At 40.2% G+C, this 26,646-nt stretch overlaps 1 protein-coding gene across 2 annotated transcripts; it reads right to left on the reverse strand.

The window, feature by feature from the left end:
• On the reverse strand, positions 1 to 26,267 carry LOC104595676 (calmodulin-binding protein 60 A-like). Of its 2 annotated transcripts, XM_010256519.3 has the most exons (7): positions 25,817 to 26,267; positions 24,921 to 24,996; positions 15,864 to 15,916; positions 15,260 to 15,753; positions 3,126 to 3,286; positions 961 to 1,167; positions 1 to 875 (listed from the first exon to the last, which is right to left on the reverse strand). In XM_010256519.3, the coding sequence occupies exons 1-7, from the start codon at positions 25,906 to 25,908 to the stop codon at positions 267 to 269; spliced, it is 1,692 nt and encodes a 563-aa protein (XP_010254821.1). In that variant the 5' UTR covers positions 25,909 to 26,267; the 3' UTR covers positions 1 to 266. The 2 variants fall into 2 exon arrangements, with proteins under 2 accessions (XP_010254821.1, XP_010254828.1); XM_010256526.2 differs by lacking the exon at positions 24,921 to 24,996 and having other exon boundaries at positions 25,817 to 25,931.
• Between the last annotated feature and the right edge of the window lie 379 nt (positions 26,268 to 26,646).

The following is a 26,646-nucleotide window of genomic DNA, read 5'->3' on the forward strand; positions in this document are numbered from 1 at the left end:
TGAGTAAAATTCAGTTACTATCACTCACATTACAAAGCTTCAACTGAAGATGTTAACTTCAGCCAAAGAAGCAATTGCATCTGTGTATTTTAATATGATTGAAGAAACTTGCTGTGTTCTCGAATGAACAATACAATGGTAATATGGTATACTCTACCAACCCCATCTACTTTCTATACTACTAAAAAGCACCAAAACTCTACAGCTGTACAGACTTAATGGGACAGCATCCACTATTAGAATGCATGTTTTCTTCATATCATTTGCTAACCGTATCTCTCAGTTTCTCTCACCTGACTCTTCTTGGAAGCCACAATCCTCCGAATTGAGAATTTCCATCTCAGGAGGCTGAACAAAATTGTCCATTGTGTGTAAGCTTTGCCTGTTCTACCAGCCTCAAGGATGCCACTGACAGCACCATGTAGGCAAGCCTGTGATTCTAAAATAAAGCCCTGAGGTTGAAGGCCATGCTCTGGATCAAAGTATTGCAGATGGTCTTCACCATGGAAGGTTGCTAAGGATTCTGTGCCACCAATAAGGGAGCTAGTATCTTGGCTTGCCATAGTGGAAGGATTGGCATATCGAAAATCCATGTTGTCTTCACCTTGCAAGGTGTAACTATCCAGGCCCCTTGTACCCCCAATGGATAGAATGGATGAAATTATATCTGGAGAAGAACTTGGTTGATCAAAACCAAACCCACCTGATTGGTGAGAACCCAGGAACTTTCCACCATAGGAACTCTCCAAACTAGGTGAGCTTGAGGGAAAGCAAACGGCAGATAAGCATGAAGAGTCAGTAATGGACCCAGCTTCCAAAGGAGCTACTTCCTCCCAGTGTTCATATGCAATTTTTGCCAGATTTTGTGCATCAACCTAGTGGAACAGTTTATCACCAAATAGTTAGAAGATCGAAGCAATATAGGAGGAAAAGAAACTAGCATACAAGAAGAAACCATGCCTTTTCAGTTTCTGATAGCTCATCATTGGGAATATATTGCTGTTCAGAAAGGAGCCCCAAGACTTGTCCTACAGTGTTGAAGACCACACCCACTCTCTGCTGAGTATCAGGATGGTAATATGCATACATTTGTTTATCAAGCGTACATGTCCAAGCATGTTCCACAGTGACCTCCCAAATCTTAGCAGACATACCAGTACCCAAAATCTGAAATCAAGTATAGTTAGCGATGCACATAATGGGGTGTTGAGTTCATGTAGCTGGTGAAACACCCAATTCTTTCGCAAAAATGAAATTAACCGGTTAAAAACTATAGAAATCACTTCTGGCAAAGGCTTATAAGTGTGATTTAAATTATCATAAAATCCATATATCCATACTATTGGGAGGAGGTGGCACCCCAAATAATATATGGCGATGTAGGGCTGTAAGCAGATATGATTCAGCAACATCTAAATTCAATCTGATTAATGAAAACTGAAATCCAAAATCCAATCGGATTCAGATCCTATTCGACTCGGATCTTATTTGGATTTAATCAGACCCTGGTTCATTTTTAAAAATAAAGAAAATTTTTAAAAAGTTAATTACTTTTAATTTATATATAATACATTAATATAAATATGAAATATTGAATTTATTATATATAATTATATATTTATATTAAATTTTATATATTAAAATCAATATAATAATCAGATTCAGATTTTAATTGGATTGGATGGAGTTAAATCTGCATCTAATCTGATTATTATTTGGATGCAGTTCATAAAATCCAAATCTGATAGAATTATGTAAACAGATCATCCAAATCTAAGATAACTGAATCGGATTTCGGACTTTCAGAGTCTGTTGACATCCCTATGGGGATGGTTCCCAGCAATTTGTCAGAATTTTACCCATTGGCATTGTTTTCTCTTCAATTTCAGGACATGCTATCTTCAACATTTTTACCAAAAAAAAATTGGAACCTACAATATTAATTCTTTTATATTTTGTACTGAGTGGGTATTTCTTTCAAAGCTGATCACTGAACAGAATGGGAATTGTGATACACACACATGTAGCTGACCTCATATAGTTGGGACAAGGCTTAGATGATGATGATTTCTTTCAAAACTGATAATGGTAAGTTTTAGAAAAAAAAGCAGAAAAATAGAATATAATACGACATGATTGTAATAAGCTTCACAGTGATAATATTTGACAATCTCAATTTGAACAAATGAACAAAATATAGCACTGCATGACCATGAATAGGAAACTAGGTTTCAAATGATCATGTTACCATGTTATTTGATCCCACCTGTTTTACTTGGCCAAAGAGAGGGAGGGTAATGTGGAGATGTGTCAGAGCAGCCTTGATTTGGACCATTTGGGAAGAGAGGAATGCAAGAATCTTCTTAGAGAAGGAGAGAAGCAAGGAAGAAATCAGGATTTGTGTGATGGTTAGGGTGATCCACTGGATCAAAACTCTGGAGTTGTTCTCCCAGTTCTCCTTTCATGACATTTGGAGGAATTGGGAGATAGTTGCTAAAAGCTCTAAGGGAAAGGACAGAGTGGAGGTGGCCTGGACATCACCAATTGAACGTTTTGCTAAACTGAATTTTGATGGGAGTGACCAAGGTAATCCAGGCCCTTGTGGAATTGGAGGGGTGGTGAGAGATGGAGAAGGTAATTTATAGCACTGTTTTCTGGTCCTGTGGGTATGGGGGACTCTCTCAAAGCTGAACTGCTTGCTGCAAGTCAAGGGGTGCAGATAGTTAGTGAGCTAAACTTGACAAATGTGGTCATAGAAGGGGACTTGAAAGTGGTGGCAGAATAGCTAAGGAATCCTGAGTCTATAATTTGGTGCTACAGGCGTGAAATGAAAAAATTTACTAGGCCAACCAGGAACATGAATTTAAGGATTACAATGGGTGAGAAGATCGGCAAATGGGATGGCAAATGCTTTGGCTAAACAAGGGGTGAACAGGTCTAGTTTATTCAGGGCACAGTTGTAATATGTTTTTTCTTTGTATGAGAGGTAGCAGCTCGTGCCACTCTAAGGGATGATTGTAAAGTCTTTACTTTAAGTATTTTAGTAAAACTCTAATTATTCATAAAAAAATGATCATGCTACTATGGTAAAAAGAGTATGATGAGAAAAAGTAGAGGATTATTACATTCCGGAGCTTCGAAGCATCAATACAGAGCAAGGTAAGAAACTCCTTCACAGTGTTGATGTTTTCCCTCCTTAACCGCTTATGAAAAGCACCATCTTTTCCAATCTTTTCTAGACGCCATACTTCATCAACAAGAGAGGGAGGATAATGTTTTTTGTACACTGCAAAAATAAACCAGAAATTAAGGTCATTTTCTTTTTTCCATCTGTTTTCTCATACACATAAAATACTCCAACTTATAAGTCAACAACAAATCAATAAAACCGCTTTTTTCTCTCTTAGCCATGGCTTTGATACATGATCAGGTAGAGGGATGTGCAAACAGAAGACTGAAAGAGAACTCCTTTTCTCTCTCCTAATGCAGGTAGGCAGGGAGGGGATCTTCATCTGGCAATCACATGGAGACAACAAAGAGACCCACATGCTCACAAAATCAGACTCTTTTAAAGAGATAAGTTTCAATCCAATATGCCACCCAAAAAAAAAAAAACTGAATTTGATCAAGGGCACGATCATCTCATTGTTATCCCTGTGGCTTGTGTATCTTCTCTTCCCAATTGGTTCACAATTATGCAGTACAAGTGACCAAGTCCAGTGCAGCCCATCTCACTTCCATGGCATGTGTGAGAGAATAACTGTTGCAGTGGAAGACAAAGATGAAGGAGGTGATTGTGAAGTCTAAAGGCAACCTCACTAGCTGGTTGAAGTTTTTAGAGGCATGTCTAAATGGGCATTTCATCAATTCTGATCCTGAGGAGGATGTTTTTAGATGGGAAATGCAGATTGGCAAACGAGGGGAATTGTCAAAGTTGGGAGCTTAATGCAGGTTTCTTTCTGTTCATTTTAAAGAGTTCAGAAGTGGTAGAAGTTCTAAAACGGAAATCAGAAAAAGTCAGATCATTGGAGCTGAGATTAGGAAGATGGAATCCACTGGTTGGCACAATATGAGAAAATGGGATAACAAATCTAGTTTGGATAAATGTTTTGAGATACCATTTCATGCATGGCTCATGCAGTCATTTCGTGCAATTGATGAGACTTGCGGTAGATTCAGGAGAATTGATCCTCATACCAGTCGCTGGAGAAACTTGTTGATGGAAAGACTGTTAGTAGAAGTAACAGCAGTGCATTTGGTCCCTTCCTTGGTGTTGTATTTCACTGGAGAATGGTTTGATTTGAGGAGTGTTGTTGAAGGCTGTCTTCTTCTGAGATGACTGGAAGAGTTCCCACAGGTAATAGACCACTGTTGACAGGAAGCTGAACAGTCAGCAGTTGAAGGGTTAGACAGACGAAAGGTTGGGGAGCAAGGGAAGGACTAGAGGGAGATGAGAAGGGCTGTTTGGAAACTAAGAATACTAATGAAGGTAAGGTGTGCAGTGGCTTCGAGTAGGGATGTTCGTTCAGTTGGCTTGATCCGGTTTGGTTCAAAAATGGAACCCAACTGACATTTCAGTTAGGCCATTTTCATGAATCGAACCAAAAACCAGTTTCTTTTAAAAAAATTAGCAAGCTGAAACAAACTAAAAATTGAACAAACCTTACCATATTATCTTATTCATTTTGGTTTTCAGTTAGGTAACCAAATTTGAACACCCCTAGCTTCAAGAAGCATGTGGGAGCTAAGATGTTTGGCAACCGTTCAAATGGTTGTGGAACATTGGATCGGGCTAAGAAGGTTTGTCGGTTTGAGAGAGGTAGACCTATGCATTGGTCTATCAATTTCATGTGGCTGAGCCATCAAATGTAAACCTAAAACTTAAGGAGATAGATCATGTTTGAGTTCCTACTTGAAAGAAAGGAAATACAATTTCAAGTGAGGATACAACTAGAGGTCCAAAGGTTTTGATGAGTAAAAGGACTGAAGTTCCATTAGAGGTGATAAGGTGGTTGAGTAAGAGAAAGCAACAGAGATCTTAATTGATGAAGAAAAGGAAGACGAAACTGCAGCAGTAGAAGATGAGAGTGTTTGAGAAGTGAAGTTAGTTGAAAATGGGGTTCAAGATCTGGATGTGGAGAGAGAACTAATCCAAGTTATGTTAGGAGCCCACAATTTTTTTTAAGAATAATAATAATTTTTTTATTAATAGAAAAAAGATTACAAAAAGAGGTGACAAGATGGCACCTCAACAAAACACAGCAACTACAAAACAGAAAGTTCCATATTAATGACTGTTAAATTCTGGATTTCAAGTACATTCCAAAAATTCACCTCCAAACCTGTGTCCCTACTAATCATTTCAAACTCTGGGAGAACCAGAACACAATCCGAGACACAATGTCCTACTGAGGCCACCAACATCTAAATATTTTTGGTTTCTCTTCAAACAGCCTACTGTTCCTCTTGTTCCAAATGACCCAACACACAGCAAAAGGGATGCAACTCCAGACTATTCTTCCATATGAAATTTTTGACAGTGAAACTGAGAACGTGCCCATCTTTTCCCCTAGCTTCCTATAGACACCCAGATACATAGAATAATAACCCCCCCCCCCCCCCCCACGAAAGCCCCTGTGTCCAGTTCCAGCCACTCCCTGCCACCCTTCCCCCAAACCTCTTTCCTTCATATTCATGTTGAAAGTCTCTAACTTTGTTTCCTGGAGAAGGACAACCTCTGGTTTGAAACGTTTAATCAAATTCCTGACCACTGCTCTTTCTTTTCTTCTCTCTCAGACCCCTAACATTCCAGCTAAAAATCCTCATCTAGAAGATCCTGCCTGATCCCTACACCAGCTTGAGGCCCAAATTCTCACAAATCCTCCCCCAGAAACTCCTCCTCTCCCCCTTCTTTGTCCCAGACACTGCTCCTGAAAGGGCTTCCTCTCTCTTGCTCTTCTCTTCCCTCCTGGCTTTCTCAAACTGTTCAAAGGCCTTTCTTGCAAAATCTTCCCCTCCCTAGAAGAATAAACCCAACGATTTACCCACTAACACCTCCTTCTCAACTAAGGTATTTAAATCCATATTGCCCTTACATGCCTATTCCAAAATCCCTTGATCCCCTACCCTTCTTGCCCCTTCTGTCACTATCTCCCTCCTGTTTTTCCTCTATAGAGCCAGTTCGGTTCTCTACTTCTCCCTCGTCCCCTTCCAATCCAGAGTCAAGATCCCCCACTCTTCTCCTCCTGTTATAACTTCTTTTTCCCACCTCTTCCACGGCCTTCCTCTTCCTACTTTCCACCCCCACTTCATCGTCCTGGCTCCCATATTGTTCCACTGGGAATGTCTCAAGCACCGCCTTCTCAACTGGAAGCTCCTCAAAGATATCGATACTAACCTATTTTTCTAGCAAATCATAGTCAGGTCCCACCACACGTTCTGTGACTGTAGGTTTTCAAGACTGCTATTCAGTCTTGATCACTAAGAGATTTCAGGTTCGATGAGAAGAGAATGTGAAGAAGATGTAGAAGAAAGAGTGATGGAAGAGCAATAGAACACAGATTTTGAGGAGAACAGAATGTCTATATTCTGCCGCCGCCACTTTAAGTTAATATATATAGGTTATGCTAGTTACATGAAAGGACATATCTGCCCTTGGTGTTTACATCATAACTGCTAACAAATAACAAACAATATAAAACTGAAACTAGAAATAAAAGAACAGCAAAATAACCACAGCTGTGACTAGATACATTCTACCCTACGGACAGAGTGGGACCACAGCTGTGGGGCCCACATCACTGTTCTCTACACTCCCCCTCAAGTTGGGAGTATATGTTCATCATTCCCAACTTGGATAAATCCGCCTCTAACTTCTTTCTTGATACGGCTTTAGTAAGAATGTCTGCTAGTTGCATACTGGATGTGATGTAAGGGAGGCATACTTCTTGAGATGAGACCCTCTCTCGCACAAAATGGTGGTCAACTTCAATGTGTTTGGTTCTGTCATGCTGTACTGGATTATGTGCTATATTAATGGCGGCTTGATTATCACAGTACAGCATCAGGGGCTTCTCATACTCAATACCCAACTCCTCAAGTAGAGATCTTAGCCATAGGATTTCAGCCACTCCATTGGCCATGGACCTGTATTCTGCTTCAGCACTTGACCGGGAGACAACACTTTGTTTCTTACTTCTCCAGGAGACAAGGTTTCCTCCCACAAGGGCACAATATCCCGAGGTAGACCTTCTGTCATCAACACTCCCAGCCCAATCTGCATCAGTATAAACCTCCACCTTCATGTGATTGTTGTTCTTGAAAAGTATACCCCTACCTGGGCATCTCTTCAAGTAAGCTAAGATTCTTTCTGCCGCAAGAAGATGTGTGGTTCTAGGAGAATGCATGTACTGGCTGACAACACTAACAACATAAGTAATATCTGGCCGAGTGAGGCAGAGATATAGGAACTTTCCTACCAGTTGCTGGAACATAACTTTGTCTTCAAGAAGCTCCCCACTCTTGGCACTAATCCTGTGATTCTGTTCAATTGGTGTATCTGCAAAGATATAAAGATCCCCTGTTTGGATCTAGCAACCTCAATACCCAAAAAATACCGGAGTACACCAAGGTCCTTCACCTCAAATTCTTGGTGAAGAAGCTGTTTAAGAGACTCAATCTCATGGCTATCATTCCCTGTGACCACAATATCATCAACATATACTGCCAACAGTGTCAAAGAGGACTCCACCCTCTTGATGAATAGGGTATGATCTGACTGGGCCTGTACATATCCAAACTTCACAAGTGCTAGTCTGAATCTATCGAACCAAGCCCTAGGTGACTGTTTCAAACCATACAAAGCCTTGTTGAGCCGGCAGACCTTCTTACTTACTTCTGCATCATAGAATCCAGGAGGCAAACGCATGTAAACTTCTTCCTGCAAATCTCCATTCAGAAAGACATTTTTCACGTCCATTTGGTATAAAGGCCAGGTGTGACTTGCTGCAAGGAACAAGAGAACTCGAATAGTAGTCATCTTGGCTACCGGTGCAAATGTCTCCAAGTAATCTATGCCATAAGTCTGTGTAAACCCTCTTGCAACTAACCGAGCTTTATACCTCTCAATAGATCCATCTGCATTATGCTTCACCGTAAATACCCATCTGCATCCAACTGGTTTCTTTCCTTTTGGCAAATCAACTACCTCCCAGGTGTTGTTCTTCAACAGAGCATCCATCTCAACTTGCATTGCATCTTTCCATTCAGGGACGGATAGGGCTTCTTGCACTGTTCTTGGAATAGGGACATTGGAAATGGAGCTAAGGTAGGACCTGTAGGTAGAAGATAGGCGATCATAGGATAAAAAATGGGAAATACAGTGGGCTGTGGATGTGGTACAATGTCGTTTCCTTTTACGGACTGCAATTGGAAGGTCAAGATCATCTGTATGGGAAGTCTCTGTGGGCTCTGGGACTGAAGTATCTGGACCTGGAGCTGCAGATGAGATTGGAGCTGGTCTGGACTACTGATGATCAGGATCAACCTGCCTGCACTACCTGTGATAAACCCTCAACTCCTGAACCCTCTGACCACCCTCACCATTGCAGCTTTCCCTCAACTCCTGATCCCTCTGACCACCCTCACCATTGCAGTTCTCATCACCTAATGGAATAGGTAAAGGAACTGCCCCACTCTCACTGCTCTCCCCCTGAAGACAAGAACTCAAACCCCTACTCTCACTACTCTCCCCCCTAAGGGGCAACCCGAGGATAATAGGGTGTCCCCTCAAAGAAAGTGACATCCATGGAGACAAACTTCCTCCCGGAGATAGGATCATAATAACAATAACCCTTTTGAGTTTGTGCATAACCAAGGAAGATGCATTTGGAGGCTTTGGGTTCGAACTTGGAAGGATGGGGTCCGAGAAGCTGAACAAAGCAAGTGCAACCGCATGTCTTAAGAGGAATAGAAAACAAGTCCTCACGTGGGTGTAGAAGCGAAAAAGGAGATCGCATATCAAGGACCTTGGAAGGGACCCGATTAATAAGGTATACCGCCGTGAGGATAGCATCCCCCCAGAAGCGAATAGGGACATTGGAAGTAAACATGAGGCTTCTAGCCACTTCCAAAATGTGCCTATTCTTCCTCTCGGCAACTCCATTCTGCTGAGGTGTATGAGGGCAAGAGCTCTGGTGGATAACCCCATGATGAAGAAGATAAGATATCAATGATTTAGCAAAGTATTCCTTTGCGTTATCAGATCGGAGAACTTTGATCTTGGCATCAAACTGGGTTATGATCATTTGGTGAAAATTTTGGGTCAGGGAAGGTACCTCATCTCGTGAACGCATGAGATAAACCCAAGAAAAGCGGGTATGGTCATCAACAAATAACAAAAAATATCTGTACCCACCCATGGAAGGGATATGATAAGGCCCCCAAACGTCAGTATGCACAATATCAAAAGAATTATCACTCTTTTTATTACTCAATAAATAAGGCTTTCTACAATGCTTAGCAAACTCACAACTTTCACACTGTAGCTGAGACAACTCAATAGACTCAAATAAAGTAGGAAACAGACTCTGTAAAGATCGAAAAGACAAATGACCTAATCGGTTATGCCAAAGCATAACCGGACTCACACTCTGAGAAACAAAAGACAACTTCTCTACTGACTCTCCCTGACGGAACCGCTCCCCGAGCAGATAGATCCCATTCGTCTCACGGCCAGTCCCAATCACCTTCAGCGTCTCCAAGTCCTAAAAAACACATCGGTCAGGGAAGAAAGTTACTGAGCAGTTCATATGCTTGGTAATACTACTGACTGAAAGAAGGTTAGTATCAAGCTTAGGCACATGCAAAACAGATGATAGGGACATAGTATCTGAAAGCTTGATGTCACCCTTCCCAGAAATAGGAACCAGGGAGCCATCAGCAATAGATACCTTATCTCTACCAGAAGACAAATGGTAAGTAGTAAACAGTGAAGGCAAGCTAGTCATGTGATCAGATGCACCTGAGTCTATTACCCAACAAGGTTCAGTAGTACCTGGAGCTGAGGCATGATAGGCTGAAGCTCGAGTACCTGAATGGGAGAAGGCAGATGTGACAGGGGCTGATGAAGGCTGCGGTGGCTGAGCTGAATTTCCAACCTCCTTTTCTAGCTGTATTAAGGCAGCCCGAACTACAGCTAAGGTCTCCAAAGATGTTCCTTTTGTGCCAGATGAGGATGCTGAATCAGTGTTCATGGCGACATGAGCAGTGCCCTTCTTGTTTCTTAACTTCACAGGAACCAAGTGGGGATGCAGTTTCCAACATGTCTCTTTTGTATGTTTGGGTTTCTTACAATGTTCACATACTACATCCTTCTTGTCTTCCTTCCTCCTGTCCTTCTCTGAATCACCCCCTGATTTGGGTGTAGCCGCTACAAAGGCTGATACGGATTGCATCATAACCTTCCTTCTGGTTTCTTCACTGTGTACAAATGAGTAAGCCTGAGAGAGAGTCACACTATCTCTAGTCAAAATCTGCTACCTCACAATATCATATTTTGGGTTCAGTCCCACCAGGAACTCAAACACTCTGTTTGTCTCGATGTGCTTTCTATGGGTTTGAGCATCTTGGGACTCTCCCACTCAAGAGTCTCTAAGTGATCAATCTCATGCCATGGGGACTTCAAGGTAGAGAAGTAGACTGATACCGGTTTCTCTCCTTGTTTAAGGGTGTTCACTTCACATTTCAATTCATATGCTCTGGCAACATTAAGGGGTTGGGAGTAAGTTTCTTTCATAACATCCCATATCTCCTTAGTTGTCTTTGCCCACAAATAGTTCCGGCTAATATGAAACTGCATAGAATTACACAGCCATGTCATAACCAAGTAGTTTTCTTGCATCCACTTGGTATATGTCGGGTCTCCCTTGGAAGGTCCTTTCATATCTCCCAGGAGGTACCCTAATTTACCTCTTCCACCAATAGCCATCATGGCTGATTGGGCCCATTCCAAATAGTTTGATCCATCAAACTTTACGGTCGTAATCTGACCACCCATCTCAGAAATACCACCATAACTGATGTTCCCAAGACTGCCTTCTGCCTGAATTTTAGACTCCATTTCTGTCAAGTCTCAAAACAGTACTTGAATCACCAATCACAATCAAAACAGTATAGGCCTGATCTGTATTCTCAGTGTATGTGCACAAAACCGAAGTAATTCTGATCTGAAACCAACTAGCCAACACAGCAGTAGCTGTCCGTAGATCTCTAACCCCCTTAGAACTCTGAGAACAGCTTTAACACAAAACTGATATGCTAGGGAAAGTTAGGGTTTTAATCAGTCCTGAAAGGAAGCAATTCAGTCGCACAGTCCAAACTGTATAGATGAGCTTGCAGTAGGGTTAATAAGAAACCCTAGAATCTGATCGGACCTACCAATCAACTTAAGAGTAGCTCTAGGTAGATCACAGGGTTCAGTCAACCACTAGGGCTTGCCGCAGATCACTTTCAAACCCTAGAGTAGAGAGAAACACAGTTCGGTCCAGGGTTTGCTGTAAAACCCTAGGAAATCGAAGAGAGAAAGAGCTAGAATGGTTCGGCCTTCCCCTCCAGATAGGTCCAACCTATCTTCTCTGAAAGAACTTCTATTAAAAAAGTAACAACTTACAAGGAAAAAATAGTTCGCTGCCTTCTAGGGTTACCTGAACCCTAGTCTTCTCTGATCCTTCCTAACCACCAACACTCTGCAACCCTAGCAAGTTTCCAACAACTGCTAGTACCTCTGGCGATCTCCAAGAATCAGTCTGCGAACTCCTCCTTTTCAGCTTTCAGTCCTAGGAGATTCTCATGTGGTCGGCTGGTATTAGACTCACATGAAAACCCCTAACTTGGCTCTGATACCATGTAGGTTTTCAAAACTGCTATTCAGTCTTGATCACTAAGAGATTTCAGGTTCGATGAGAAGAGAATGTGAAGAAGATGTAGAAGAAAGAGTGATGGAAGAGCAATAGAACACAGATTTTGAGGAGAAGAACAGAATGTCTATATTCTGCCGCCGCCACTTTAAGTTAATATATATAGGTTATGCTAGTTACATGAAAGGACATATCTGCCCTTGGTGTTTACATCATAACTGCTAACAAATAACAAACAATATAAAACTGAAACTAGAAATAACAGAACAGCAAAATAACCACAGCTGTGACTAGATACATTCTACCCTACGGACAGAGTGGGACCACAGCTGTGGGGCCCACATCACTGTTCTCTACAGTGACAACTTCTACAACCGTCAAATCTTCAAACACCTCTTGTTGTGAGGAGAAAGGCTGCACGCCGGCTGTTAAAGGAGACAAACTAGACAGGGTCAGCACAGGACTTGCATTGCTTACAATTGGTTAGTGGTAGAAGACAATTTCATAGAGGTACATATGATCTTTGATGAAAGAGAAAAAAGGAATGTTGATTTTTGTTTTTGTGTGCGTTTAGTGATGGTTGTGTTGGAAGAGGAGGAAGTGGGGAGGGGAGAGAGAGAGAGATCGAAAAGGTAGAGAAGTGGAGGCAAAGGGTTCTATTCGAGAAGAGGATGGAGGAGGGAGTTGTCTTGTGATTCCACTTATAAGGAGAAAGCTAGGAACCTGCTAATCCAACCCAAACCATGGAGGAGAGTTTAATTTCTATTGATCGAAAAGGTAATTGAGTTCCATCAGTTGACGGGCTCCCAGCCCACTCACCCCTTATTCGAGGCAATCAGGTTGGAGGCTCGTCAAGCACCAAAACTGGCCCAGATAAGGGCCCGTTATCAGCAGGACCCCACCTCAGTCCCAGGATACAGCATGATGGGCTCAGACCTCCTATATAAGGGACGGTACGTGCTACCTTCCTCCTCCCCTCACATTCCTGCTCTCTTGCAACTGTTTCATGACTCTCCTCAAGGGAGGCACTCTGGCGTTTTACGGACTTATAAACGGCTACCTTCACACTACTATTGGGCTGGTATGAGAAGAAGAATCCAACAATATGTGGATGCCTGTGTTGTTTGTCAGCAGCAAAAGTATGATTCTTAAGCACCTTCTGGACTGATGCAGCCTCTCAAAATACATGCCCAGGTATGGGAGGATATCTCAATGGACTTCATTACTGAGTTGCCCAAGTCCAACTGGTATTCCATCATAATGGTGGTTGTCGATCACCTGAGCAAGTATGCACACTTTTCAGCACTTCCGCACCCTTACACTGCTGCAATGGTTGCTGAAGTTTTCATCAGGGATGTTGCCAAGTTACATGGGACTCCCAAGTTAATTGTCTCGGATCGGGACCTAACCTTCCTTAGCCAGTTTTGGAAGGAGTACTTTCGACTCCAGGGAACTAAGCTATACCGGTCCACCAGCTATCACCCACAGTCCGGCGGCCAAACTGAAGTAGTAAACAGGTGTTTGGAGACATATTTGAGGTGTTCTACAGGGGATAGGCCGCGGCAATGGGCCAAATGGTTGCCTTGGGCTGAATACTGGTATAACTCTACCTATCAAGGGGGTACAGCCATGACCCCCTTCAGGGCCGTGTATGGAAGGGACCCTCCTGCCATCTTGCCATATGAACTAGGGTCCACTAAGGCCGCAGTAGAGACACAACTGATCAATCGAGATGAGATATTGCAAGAACTCAAGTTCAACCTGAACTGGGCCCAACAAAGGATGAAGTTCTACTACGATAAGAAGCATCGTGAGGTGGAGTATCAGGTTGGGGAATATGTTTACTTGAAGTCGCAACCCTACCGTCAAGTCTCAGTCACAAAGAGGGACTGGCCGAAATTTGGACCCCGTTATTTCGGTCCTTACAAGATCCTGGAGAAAATTGGTCCTGTTGCCTATAAGCTGGAGCTTCCCCCCTCTTCCTGCATTCACCCAGTCTTCCATGTGTCCCTACTCAAGAAGTGCACCAGCCCCCAGGCCATCATCAGCCCAACACTGCCCACATTCACTGATGACGGAAGCCTAGTTACTGAATCCAAGAGCATCATGGACTTCAGGTGGGTTAAAAAGGGGAAACGGGTCATCCAGGAGGCTCTAGTTGAGTGGGAGGGACTACCTACAACAGACGCCACTTGGGAACCTTACTGGGAGTTGCAAAACCAGTTCCCAGATCTGGACCTTGAGACCAAGGTCAATCTGAAGGGGGGAGGAGATGGTGAGAACACAGGAGCTGGCCCAAGCCCAGGCCGCTATGCTAATGGGCCTCGACCACCCATCACCATGGTGTATACAAGTAAGAGGAATCCCCGCCCAACACCTGAGCAGCTCTAAGCCACACTCGATGGAATCCCAACTAATTCCACTATCATAACCAACTGAGTTGGTTCTCTGCAATGTAACGGCCAGCTACTGCTTATATAAGCTGCGCCTTCTATCAATGAGAATAAGAAAGAATACTCGTTTTCTCCCCCCTCCCCCTCTCTCTCTCTCTCTCAGGAGGTCGGTTCCCCTCGAAGGAGCCCTGAGATAGGCAGTAACCTGTCAGTGTCGGAGAACAGTACTTTTCTGCAAGTTGAAGGCTTAAAACCATAATGGAAAGGCTAAGAAAGACATGGATTCAAGTGGTAATAAGAGATTCAAGAGGTCATTCTTTATTTGACATTAAATAAAGCAGAAAAAGGACTTCCACATATATTAGATGAAGGAGGTCAATAACATGTATGCATACATACATAGGTGCATGTACATGTGTGAGTAGAGACGCAAACTTCATTTAATTTTTCAAAATGAAACTAATTAATACAGTTTAGATTTACAAATTATGCATACATGTTATTGGAGAATGTCAAATTGTAAATTAATATTTAGATTTACAAATACTTAATTTCATGTTTTTTTTCTGGGTATCCCTCATCCCCTTTCTTGCATATCTCATTAAACCATATTAATACAGTTTTGGAAATGAACGATAAATATGTTTTAAAATTTTTTTGTGTTTTCTCAAGGATTTTTGGTCTTACATCAGATACATTGGAAGCTCAATTGTTCCAAAAAAAAAAAAATCCTCAAAGATTTAGTTTCATTCCATAGACTTGATTCCTAAAGAAATTGTCTTTTCCTATTTTGAAATACAAGTAAGACATATCAGCAAAAACTGTATACTGTATGTCTTTTAGGCAAAAACTTCAGCAATTACTTTCACATAACTGATATATCTGCAAGATATTTTGACAACATGAAACATGAATGAAGTTGTAACAAAAGAATAGTAACAGAAAACTCACATTCTCCACGATGATCCTTAACCATGAAAGGTTCTGTCTTGGCTTCTCTCACTCTAACTCTATCATAGTTATTATCAACAACTCTAGCCCCTAACCTGAACTTACGGCTCCTCGTCCAGCTTGAATTATCTGTAAAAACTAGATCACTTACAATGCCGGTACCCTGATAAAGATTTAGAAAAGCCTCTCCCATAAGAAGTGGTTTCTTGCCTTCCCTTTCCTGAACAATGTTATTGTTAAATTCTTCAACCGTCCAGTTGTCTTCTTCATCACCTTCAAAATCTCCCTCTAGAACTACTATTTCCACCTTGGACAAAGATTCAGGACCTGAGTCAACAACCTGCCCTGTCAAGCCATCAACTAGAACTACCTTTACCGGAGAACATTCATCTCCTTCAATTCTTGTGCCAGTAAAAACTGGAAGAGAAAGCTTGGTTATAAATTGTAGCTGTAAGCTTCTTGTCATAGAGGGGTTTACCTGTTTGTCGCAATTTCTGAAGAAGAAATACAAAGATCATCACTAACCATTCAATTATTATCTTGATGAGGGAAGCTTACTGAGTAGAAAGTAAGCACTATTCACCAAGTAAAAATTAGCTCTTACTGTTTAGTGGTGGCTAGATGCCTCTTAAATGCCACGTCAACTTCTTCTTTTACCTGAAAGCACAGATAGAACATCAACAAACTATTCCTGCAGCATTTTTGACAACTTCATAGATGTAATCAAGGCATAGCAGACAATATTTTAATGAAACCATAAACAATTATTATTATCCTCATTAGTAATAGGAGGTCATTTTTTAAATATAATTTTCTTAGTGTGCATCCAATACAATGTAACTTAAACAATAACAGGACACCAAAATCATAATGGCACAAAAAGGAAGAAAACTATAGAACTCAACGAAAGAAGCTTTGGTAATGATTCTCAGACAGTAATTGAATGGGAAAACAAAAAAGTAGGATAAAAATACAGAGAAGAATGGAGGACATGGATAGAGTCTGTTTCACTACTCTAATTCCAGCCTTTTAATAGAGTCCATTAACCTAGAGGATGTGGGACACTTATCAAGCAAAACACATGGTTGAAAAGAATTAAAAGACACAGTCAATCCTTCTATTAATTTTGTAAAGTGAGAGCAGATGGCTATTTATCGCAGCATTGCTTAACCTTGCAAATCAGATTGTCCATGCCCACAGTTACAAGCTTTCAAAATCTTTATAGCTCCTTTACAACTCAGACAAAAAAGGGAGAAAATAAAAAGTAACCTCTTTTTATTGGAACTGATAACTTCATTCAAAATTAAAGACTAAAGTACAACTATCACACACCCAAAAGGTGTTGACCCTTTACATGAGATAAATTACAGCAAAGCACAAAAAAAATCTCTTCCCTAGTAACCCCTTGTTTAGCTAAGGTGTCAGCCAACCCGTTTGTTTTCCTTCTAATCCATCTAAAGGATACACCAATCTCCCATGACAAACACCTTATTCCCCTCAATCTGTTTAACAAATCCCTAGATCATTTGCTTGCATCCAACCTATTACCAGCTTGGAATCCCCTTCCACTTCAATCTGTTGAAGTCCTAACTGTTTAGCCAACCTCAAGCCATGGAGTAGGGTCATCACTTTAGCTCTTAAAGAATCTCCCACCCCTATTGATCCTGAGTAGAGAGTCAACACTCTTACTTCTCCATCCCTTAGATCCCCCTTATGCCTGATGGACCCAGATTACCAATTGAACTTCCATCAAATTTCAATTTAATCTTTTGCTGTGTTAATGGGGCCTAATCTTCCAGAACCACAGACCTTGAAGTAGGAGAACAAACCACAACATTCCAACCTCTAGGTATATCAGCCATTGAAAGTTCCTTGAACAAGTCTAAAGTCTTCAACCAATGTGCTACCTTCATAGAAATGCTATCAATTAAATCTTCCTTAGTGTTGTCTAGCCCCTGAAAAATTTTGTTATTCCTTTCCTCCCACACCGACCAAAGTATAGCTGCTCTTGTGGCTCTCCACATTATCCTTCTCCTATTCTTCAGCCGTCTAAAGAAGCTTGCATCAAAAAGGCCTGCCACATTAGAGGGAGGGTTCCACCTACAACCAAAGAGACAAGAAAACCATTCCCAAATAAAAGAAGCAAAAGGGTAGGATATTAGTAGGTGTGAAACTGTATCGCCACTACCACATCAAAGGATACACATATAAAGGGAAAGGCACCAAAAGGGCCTCCAACATTGAAGCATATCATAAGTGTTGATCTTCTTAAGAACTATCTTGTTAAGTGCCTTGGGAGAACTCACCCCTAAAAGCTAGCTGTTAGAGGGAGGGAACCCAAGCACATATATACCCACAACAGAATCCCATACTACAGATGTGGGATACCTTACATTAGCATCCCATACTACCAATGTGGGAATAAATGGATCGTGACATTCCACCACGCTCCGCAATCCCAATGTCCACGCAGGCTGGCTTTACACTAGTCCACCTAGTCTTGGCCAAACACTACAATACTGATGTCACCACCTTCGCCGCACGATTGCAACTGGGAGGCACATGATACGATCCATTTGTCCCACGGTGGTATGGGATGCTAATGTGAGGTATCCCACATCGGTAGTATGGGATGCTATTGTGGCCCTTGTGGGGTATATATGTGCTTGGGTTCCCTCCCTCTAACAGCTAGCTTTTAGGGGTGAGTTCTCAAGGCACATAACAAATGGTATCAAAGCCTACACTATGCCTCCCAATTGCAATCGTGCGGCGTTGGTGGTGACATCGGTATTGCAGTGTTCGGTTGGGACTAGGTGGACTAATGCAAAGCCAGCTTGCGTGGGTGTCGGGATTGCAGAACATGGTGGAATGTTACGATCCATTTGTCCAACGTTGGTAATATGGGATGCTAATGTGAGGTATCCCACATCGGTAGTATGGGATGCTGTTGTGGGGTATATATGTGCTTGAGTTCCCTCCCTCTAACAGCTAGCTTTTAGGGGTGAGTTCTCCCATGGCACATAACATACCTCCCAACAGAATAACCTTTGGGGGTACAGGGTTACACCAAACTTCTTTTGTTGGAAAAAGACCCTGTGAGGTTTGTGGAGTGGAGGACACTAAGAAAGAGAAACAAGAGAAAACCTGAAGGGGAATCTGACCAAACTCTACCATCCAAGCAAGAAAGATCCAAGAACACTGTACTCGAGAGATGGGATCTCATCAACAACCTCCATTTCAGAGTCCCTAAGTCCTCTCCTTAGCCCTAGATCTGAAAAGTTTCCAATACCATGGACAAAGGATACGGTTTTGAATTTATTCAAAGAAAGAGCATCAATAGAAGGGAATCTATCCTTAAGAGAGAGGACTCCCCAATACAAAAGCTAGCCTTCATCAACAAGACAGTCATAAATATTATAATTTTCTCAACTATATGGTCATTCCCACAAGCTATTTACTACTTTCAATGGGAAGACATCACACCAATGAGATTCAATGTAGACTCCAAGCCTCCATGATAGCTAGCATACTTCGTTACAGATGTCCCAAGTAATTTTATAGGGTTGAGAATGAGCCTTTGTAAATTTAGTATATTGATGATGTACCATTGAAATAACTACCATTATCAATAACTAAATCACATATATTTTGGCTGCATCATACTCTTTAAAGAAAAACAATGTTTCAAGACTTGGACCAAACACAAAACCTGAAAGCGTGCCAGGTCAAATAGTTTGACCGCAAGTTGCAAAAAATACAAAAAAAAAATAGATTTTGTATATAATTTGATGTTGCACGATCTGGGCACTCCTAGCTAGCTGAAACTTGGCTCCTAGCTGTGATAGACGGCACCTGAGATGAAGAGGAACGTGAAGGGTTCCCGGGGAGCTATCCCGGCGGGAACACTCCGATGGCTAAGTTAGAACTCTGAGGAAAACTCAAGGAAAACACAGAGAGTTAAAAGTGTTGAAAGTGCTAGCTTCAATACCTTTGCTTTGTGAGGGTCGGGGTCCTCTTATACCGGAGCTCAGTCACATTAGGCATAACCGCCATTGCCCTAGCCATTACTGCCAGGGATGAGGTGGTAGGTGCAGGCTGCTGCTGCTGCAGGGTACGGACTCGTTAGGCGTGCCATGCTTTTCAGAGATAGCAGGCGCGGCACTGCCTGGCAAGAGATGTGCGCACTGCCACCAGATCCGGCAGGTACGGATGTCAGGCGGATCTTCCCTGCAGGCTGCTGAACTACTTTGCACCGAACCGCCTGGGGCTGGGTTGCCTTGCACCGAGGTGCCGAGGTGCTCGCACTGGAGGCGAGCCTTAAGCAAGTACGAACAGGGGCCTCGACGGTGCTGTCCCAAGGTGTTTCTCCCTCGGGACACTTAGCCAAAAGCTGGGGTGCTCCCTTCTTAGGGAGGGAGAGTTCGGAGCCCCTTAGGAGGAGCTCGGGTCTCAAGGGGTGCTCGGGTCCCTTTGCACGGAGGGAGCTCGGGGCACTCCACCCTAAGGCTTGGGGCGAGCTGGGCCTTGCTTATCGGCGAGTTGTCAAACCCGCCGAGTCGTTTGGTTGGGCCTCGGCGAGCTTGTTATGCCGAGTTGTGACCAAGCTACCGCATTGAGTTGTCACTTATGCCAGGTCATGTCCACGTGATCACCCTACATTAATTCAATTGTAAGCCTCTATGGGCTCCAGATTTGGCTAAGCTGTCTGCTACAGTATTTAGTTCCCTAGGAATGCAAACCAACTTCACACTAGAGAATCCAAAATATCTCTAGCTCCAGTCAGCAGATGAGCAAGCCTCCAAGGTCCTCCACTCTTCTGCCTTAGCCATTTTATCATATTAGCTGAATCACCTTTGATGGATATAGAGGAAAGGCCTAACATTTTGACATAACGGAGACCTGTGAGGGCAGCTAAGATCTTTGCCTTGGTAGTGTCATCTCTCCCAATTGGCCCATTGGAAGCCCAAAAGATGTTCCCCCCTGTCCCATGGATTACTCGAATTCCTGCTTGACATGTGGATCCTTGAGCACTACCATCAAAGCTTAGAGTTATCAGATTCTCCTCCCTAGAACGAATTGCTTGAGTAAAACCATTTCCAAGACATGAGTAGAGGACTTCTGCTAAATTACTCTAAAGGTGATGCAAAACGGAAACGAAACACATAAGAAAAGCTTCAAAGTAAAGAGCAGAAGTCAAATTTTAGGAAGAAGAAATCTTCACTAAACAATTAAGAGAAAATTGATAACAAGAGAACTGCCTTAGCCTTCCCCTAGCTACTCTTTATATAGGCATACACCCTTATGTCTCCTAACCCTAATCTGAAAACACTCCATAATAGAATCCTACTAAAACTCCTTAAAAAATAAAATCCTAATCTAAGAAAACACTCCAAAATAGAATCCTACTAAAATTCTTCAAAAGGAAAGTCCTAATTGAATATAAATTCGAAATAATGCTATCTTGGTAAAAACAAACTAAGATGAAAACTCTAAGATGGCGCCAACTTGGTAAAAACGTACTAAGATAGAATTCCTATGATGATGTTATATCGGTAAATATTTACTAAGATGAGCCGATGGCGTCATTTCTGCTTCTTATATGTCTTGAAATGGTCCCAACTTGCATAGAACTTATCGGCCTTCTCTTGTACTGCATCAGAAGGTCATATAGGGAAATACCTTCAAAAACTTCAGAATTAATAACCTAAATGTTGCATAGGAAGGTAATATGAGAGATCAGGTTTTCAATATTCCTGGTTTTGCTTTCAAAAGTTCTGTTGTTCCTTTCTTCCCAGACACCCCACATCACTGCATGGATCACACCGTACTCCAATAGATCTTACCCCTACTTCCAAGATTTGCCCGTGTAATTTTGTTTCTGCCTTCTAAGGCCCTTGTACTTCATTAGCTTTTCTCAGTTAACTTTTAATAAAATCCCAATTAACCTTTCTCAAAAATAATTCAATTGTAAGTGGTGGCAAGACGGTAAAAGATCATTTCTTAACATAAATTAACAGGGTTCAAGTCTTGGTACTAGTGTTTTATTGAAAAAACTTATGTATTTATACAATATATATATAGACAAAAATTCAAAAGATGAATGATAGCTTGATGGTTTTGTACTTATAGGTATAACCATATAAGTTTGAGGTCTTAGGTTCAAGTCTTCCCATATGCATTTTTGAGGTTTATATGGATTTAGTGACCTGGGTAGATCGTGAAAACTGGTTGGATCATTGAAACCTAACTGGTTTAATGGTTCCACCAGGTTTTGACCGGTTCTTCCAATTTCTCAAAAATATAAAAAACGGGTTTAAAAAAACAAAATGCCTTCCAGTTCCCATATTGAATGGCCCAACTATCTGGTCCAATCCGAGTCTTAAAACATTGATGAAAAGTTTAACACACATTCCATCCTCTTCTTTTCCTTTAGGTATATGCTGAACATGTTTTAGGAATGCAAGATGATTTTCAACTTGAAAGGATCAACCACGTATTTGAAGGCATGGCGATAAACCTAAAGTGCTAACATTTTTTTGAAGAATAAAGAGAAATTTTCATTGAAAAGAAAAAGAATACAAAAGAAAGGTGATAAGATATCACCCAAGAGAGGGACACAACTACTAAAACCAACATATAGACCTCAAGAACCCCAAACAAATTAAACATTCAACAAGACTCAACAAACAGAAACACAACAAACCAAACTAATGCAAAAACCATAAATAAATAAATAAATATATATATAAACAACAGCCCCCAAATCCTGGAGCACCCCCAACTTGACACCTGACCAAAGACGCACCCAACTTGCAAAATTAGGCGCCTCAATCTTCTTCCACGAACTCATCCCCCTGGTCTGTATCCTCTCCTCATTCCGTACCTCGCCTCTTTTCCTAGAGATTTCTTTATTCAACTTTTCTTCCCTCCTCCTTTCAAACTCCTTAAAGGCCCTCTTAACAAACTCCTCACCACCCCAAAAAACCAGACCAAGACTTTTACCAACCGTGACTTCTCTTACAACTAGTTTTTGAAGAGGCACACATCCTCAAACCTCGTTCTTTTCTTCATTACTTCGCAAAATCACCTTTGCATCAGATTCAAGACTGTCAATACTCACCTTGTTGTCTTGTTGCTCCTTCCCTGAGAGGGGGTCCGAAGGCTAAACTTGCTTCGTCATCCCCTTATGAATATTGTTAACATTGTTCACAGTATCAGAAATATTTGATAGAAATCCCCGAAATATCTCCATTTTGCTAGGTGGTGATACGAAATTTTTCAAAAATATTTTTTTCCAAATATCTCTAATATTTTGTCGATATATCTGTGATATTCTGAATTTCATTGATAAACTATATATTTATGGTTTAAATGTTAGAATATTGTTAAAAAAAAACCTGTTGATGTTTCATTAAAATCATTACAACTTTTTGAAAATATTTTCCCAAAAGATCCAATGGGGAATTGGTGATTGGACAATTGGCTTATTATTTTGATATGATTCACTTACTAACTCACTTATAATTCAAAAGAAAAAGAAAATTGCATATAACTACAAAAGAGTATTTCAATCTAATCAAAACATATAGTTAATAAAATGACAAAAGTCAAAATGGAAAGTAAGTGACATATTTAATGAAGAGAAGATGGATGGCTAAAAGACTAAAAGAGAGACAAAGAGAAAGATACCTATTAAAGTCTCTTAATTTTCTCCTTTTGATTTATATAGTTCTTTGCTATGGTTTTTTGAGCCTTAAATGTGCAAAAATAGTTCTAACAATTCCTTGAAGATTTATGAACTAATTCCATGTTTCTAGAAAACTCTCCCGATTTTTTAGATTTTCCAAATATCTTAGTGAAATATCTCTAGAATTTCTCTAATGTCCATCTATACTGAAATTGTAAAACTGTGAGTGCTAATACTCCTAAGGTTCAATCTGATGCCAAATTGAAGCGAGACGAGTAGGGAGGTGTCCTATGTATCAGCTATGGCAGGCAACAAAGAAGGTTCAGATCTGAAAAGGTAGAAGCAAGAAGGGCTTTTGATCCTGGGTGAAAGAGAGGGGATCAATAGACTTGTTGAGAGGGGTTTCAACTCAACTCAAATTCATTATCCAACTCTAAAAATTCCAATTATAATGACATTACATATAAACTCAATATGAGCTCAGATCTCCCTTCATAGACTCTGTTGTTGGGGCCATTTGATAATGGCTGAAGTGGCTGAACTAAATGACCTATTGTTTTAAGTGGTTAACATATTTAAACAATAACATATTCAAGGGTATGCATTAGGTAACTAGCAACTGCCTAACTAAAAGACACTTCGAGTTGTCTAGACTCCTGATGAGAGAGAGAGAGTTATGGTATTCTTTTCCTGTCCTTGATGTATGTAATAGTATGCCTTATATAGGCTTACAACAAAATCACTGTTCTGCTACAACTGATTACGACAAATCTTGGTTGTTACAACTGACTTCTCTTGGCTGCTGCATTTGTTTATGTCCACACTGACTTCTCTTGGGTCTGTTGCTCCTGTGGTTATTCCCATGGGTCTAACAGTATAGTAATCAACCTAAATTCAGCTTCAGCCATTAAGAAGCTCACAACCTCCTTAAAAGCTTATTCACTAAAAGACAAATCTCAGCATTTCATCGGTTATCAAATGGCCCCTTAGACTCAAATAATTGATCAAACACAACTACTAGATTCTTTGAAACTAAGAAAAATCCAAAGTAACACATAATGACACTCAAATATTAACTCTAACTCCTAAAAGAAAAGATATTACATCTGTGAGATTCCTAAACAGATGTAATATTAACTCAAATAATATTTGAGTAAATATTAACTCTAACTCTAACTCCTAAAAGAATTCTAAATACTCATTACTATACCAAATAAGCCAAAAACAATTCCAAGAAAAACTAGAAATTTAAAAGGATTTAAATCCCATCAATTTTTTGTTAGTCAAGGCTAAAGTTGTATAAGTTGAAAAAAAAAGATATTACATCCGTGAGATTCCTAAACAGACACCAAACATAAACGGAATATACAATATGCTGCAACCTTCTAGTTTAAGTAAACAAAATTGCAAAAGAGTCAAGGACTGACAATCTCTTCCCATTGCCTTCTGATGTCAGTTCCCCTTTAAGCCTTTGAACTCTTTCATGACAATTTCCAAATCTAATCAATTACTAACATGCTACTAGTTAAATGATCAAAACTCTCTCAGAACATGTCAAATCAACAAGATCTTGGTCTTGTTGGATAGATGATGGAAAACCTATTGAATAAAAAAAATAGAGAAATAACAAAAATAAAATCAATTATGAAGTAATTGCCTTTTGATTTGATAATGAAAAAAGTAACCCCAAATTAGAACTCTGAATAACACTCTAGCAGCAAATGCATGAAGCAGCTGTAGCAAAAAAATAGCTAATACCAGACCTTGGAGATAATGAGACGAGCAACACAAGAATCAGATATGCATCATTCCTAGAAGAATCACCGCTGAGGTTTTGGTAGCATTTTGGACAAAAAGAAATGTAATAGAAAAGTTTAAATCTTCATTCACTATCTCCAAACTAGAATATAACAACTATTTGTAATGTTGCTAACTTAAATTTTAAGCCAAATTATTTGAGAGTGATTCACTCACAACTCTACGGATTAAGGGCTCCAAAGTAGAAATGAATCTCTGAATGGCTTGCGTCTTCATTACTTCCAATATCACACTAACCTCATAATAAAATATCAAACACAAAAAAAAAGCAGTATTAGCATATTTCAATACATAAACCAGACTGGAAAGCAACAAACAAAATGAGAGCCAAAGTAAGAACCAAAGCCCAAATGCCTTGAAAACAAGAAGCAAATTGACAGATGATGCCTAATTAGTTTCATATTATTTTTCATTTTTCCTTTTCTTTTGCTAATGGAAGATGATCAAAACATTATATGGTTCTTATTTACTTATATACAGCATCCAAAGCATCCCTTTTTCACCACATCATTATAACTAGAACAAAGATCTATCTTCCTAAATTGCTTATCAAAACAAGCAAAAAAAAAAAAAAAAGAAAAAGAAAAAGAAAAGAAAAGCAAAAGGAAAGAGGTACGGCAGATGACTTATCTCTAACCGTTGTTCCCTGCAATTATGATTCAATTTTAACCGGCAGTTCCTTCAGACAATGGCCAGAACTTAACCAAACTAATATCCATTTTCACTAAAACAAGCAAAGTCCTAACCCATCTTTTATTTCTTCTTTTTTCACGATAATAAGGAAATCCATTTCATTTCTTATGATCGAAAACATAAATACCGATAAAAAGCATAACCACTAAATTTGTGATAATAAAAAGCACAATCATATCATTTCTTCTTCTATTTTCACAATATGAAGCAAACCAGTTCATATTTCTTGATTACAATTACAAGTACAACCCACTAAAATCTTCAATTGCCTGAGCATACCCAATTTATTATAATATGGAATTTCAGTTACTAGTATTAGTAATAAAGAAGAAAAGAGGGAGATATTGCAATTCTCTCACTTTCTCAGGGCGGGAACCTTTGGACGCTTCTCCTCGGGGCTGCTGCCTGCCGATCCAATCTTTCCATCTTCAGGTTGCCGCTTATGCGACATACTCGAAGTTTGGAAGAAAAGCAACTAACAGCTGATGATCATCAACTACGAAGAAGAAGAAGAAGAAGTAGAAGAAGATAGGGCTACTAATAAAAGATTAAATACAGCAGCAGAAGCGGGCGATAAAAGATAGGAATGACAATAAATAAGAAAGGCAAAAAGCTTTACAAGTAGATAAGTGCCAAAACCTGGATATTTATCCATGACCATGACACAGTTTGGCTCTTAGTCTTAAAGTATCCAAGATGAATTGTCAAATTCAGAGAGAGAGAGAGAGAGAGAGAGAGAGAGAGGGACGTTATAGAGGTAAACTTCTCAAAGCGCGTAATGTAAGCAGGAGATGTTACATCGACACGCATTCGGTCACATAGGCAGTTAGTATATATATATACATATATAGGTAACCCACGCGATGCATCAATTTTGTTAAGTCAAAGTTAAATAATAGAAATATATAAAATTATATAATTATTAATTTTTTAATAAAATTAATTTAATAGAACTTTATTCGAGTTGGTTGGTTTTCTAATATTTTTTATCAGTTTTGATTTAGCAATTTTTCAACCCAATTAAGTTAGGTGAATTTTGGTTTGACCATTTGTAAAACAATCAAAACTAAGTCGACGCGACTATAGATATATTAATATTTTATATTTTAAATATGATTTTTTAATATGGAAAAGTGAGAAAGTTCTCATATTTCTAAGTCTAAAACATTTTATATCATAAATTTAATTT

The sequence above is a fragment of the Nelumbo nucifera genome, chromosome 3, assembly GCF_055504915.1.
Source record: "Nelumbo nucifera cultivar China Antique chromosome 3, China Antique-T2T, whole genome shotgun sequence".
NCBI classification, from domain to species: domain Eukaryota; kingdom Viridiplantae; phylum Streptophyta; class Magnoliopsida; order Proteales; family Nelumbonaceae; genus Nelumbo; species Nelumbo nucifera.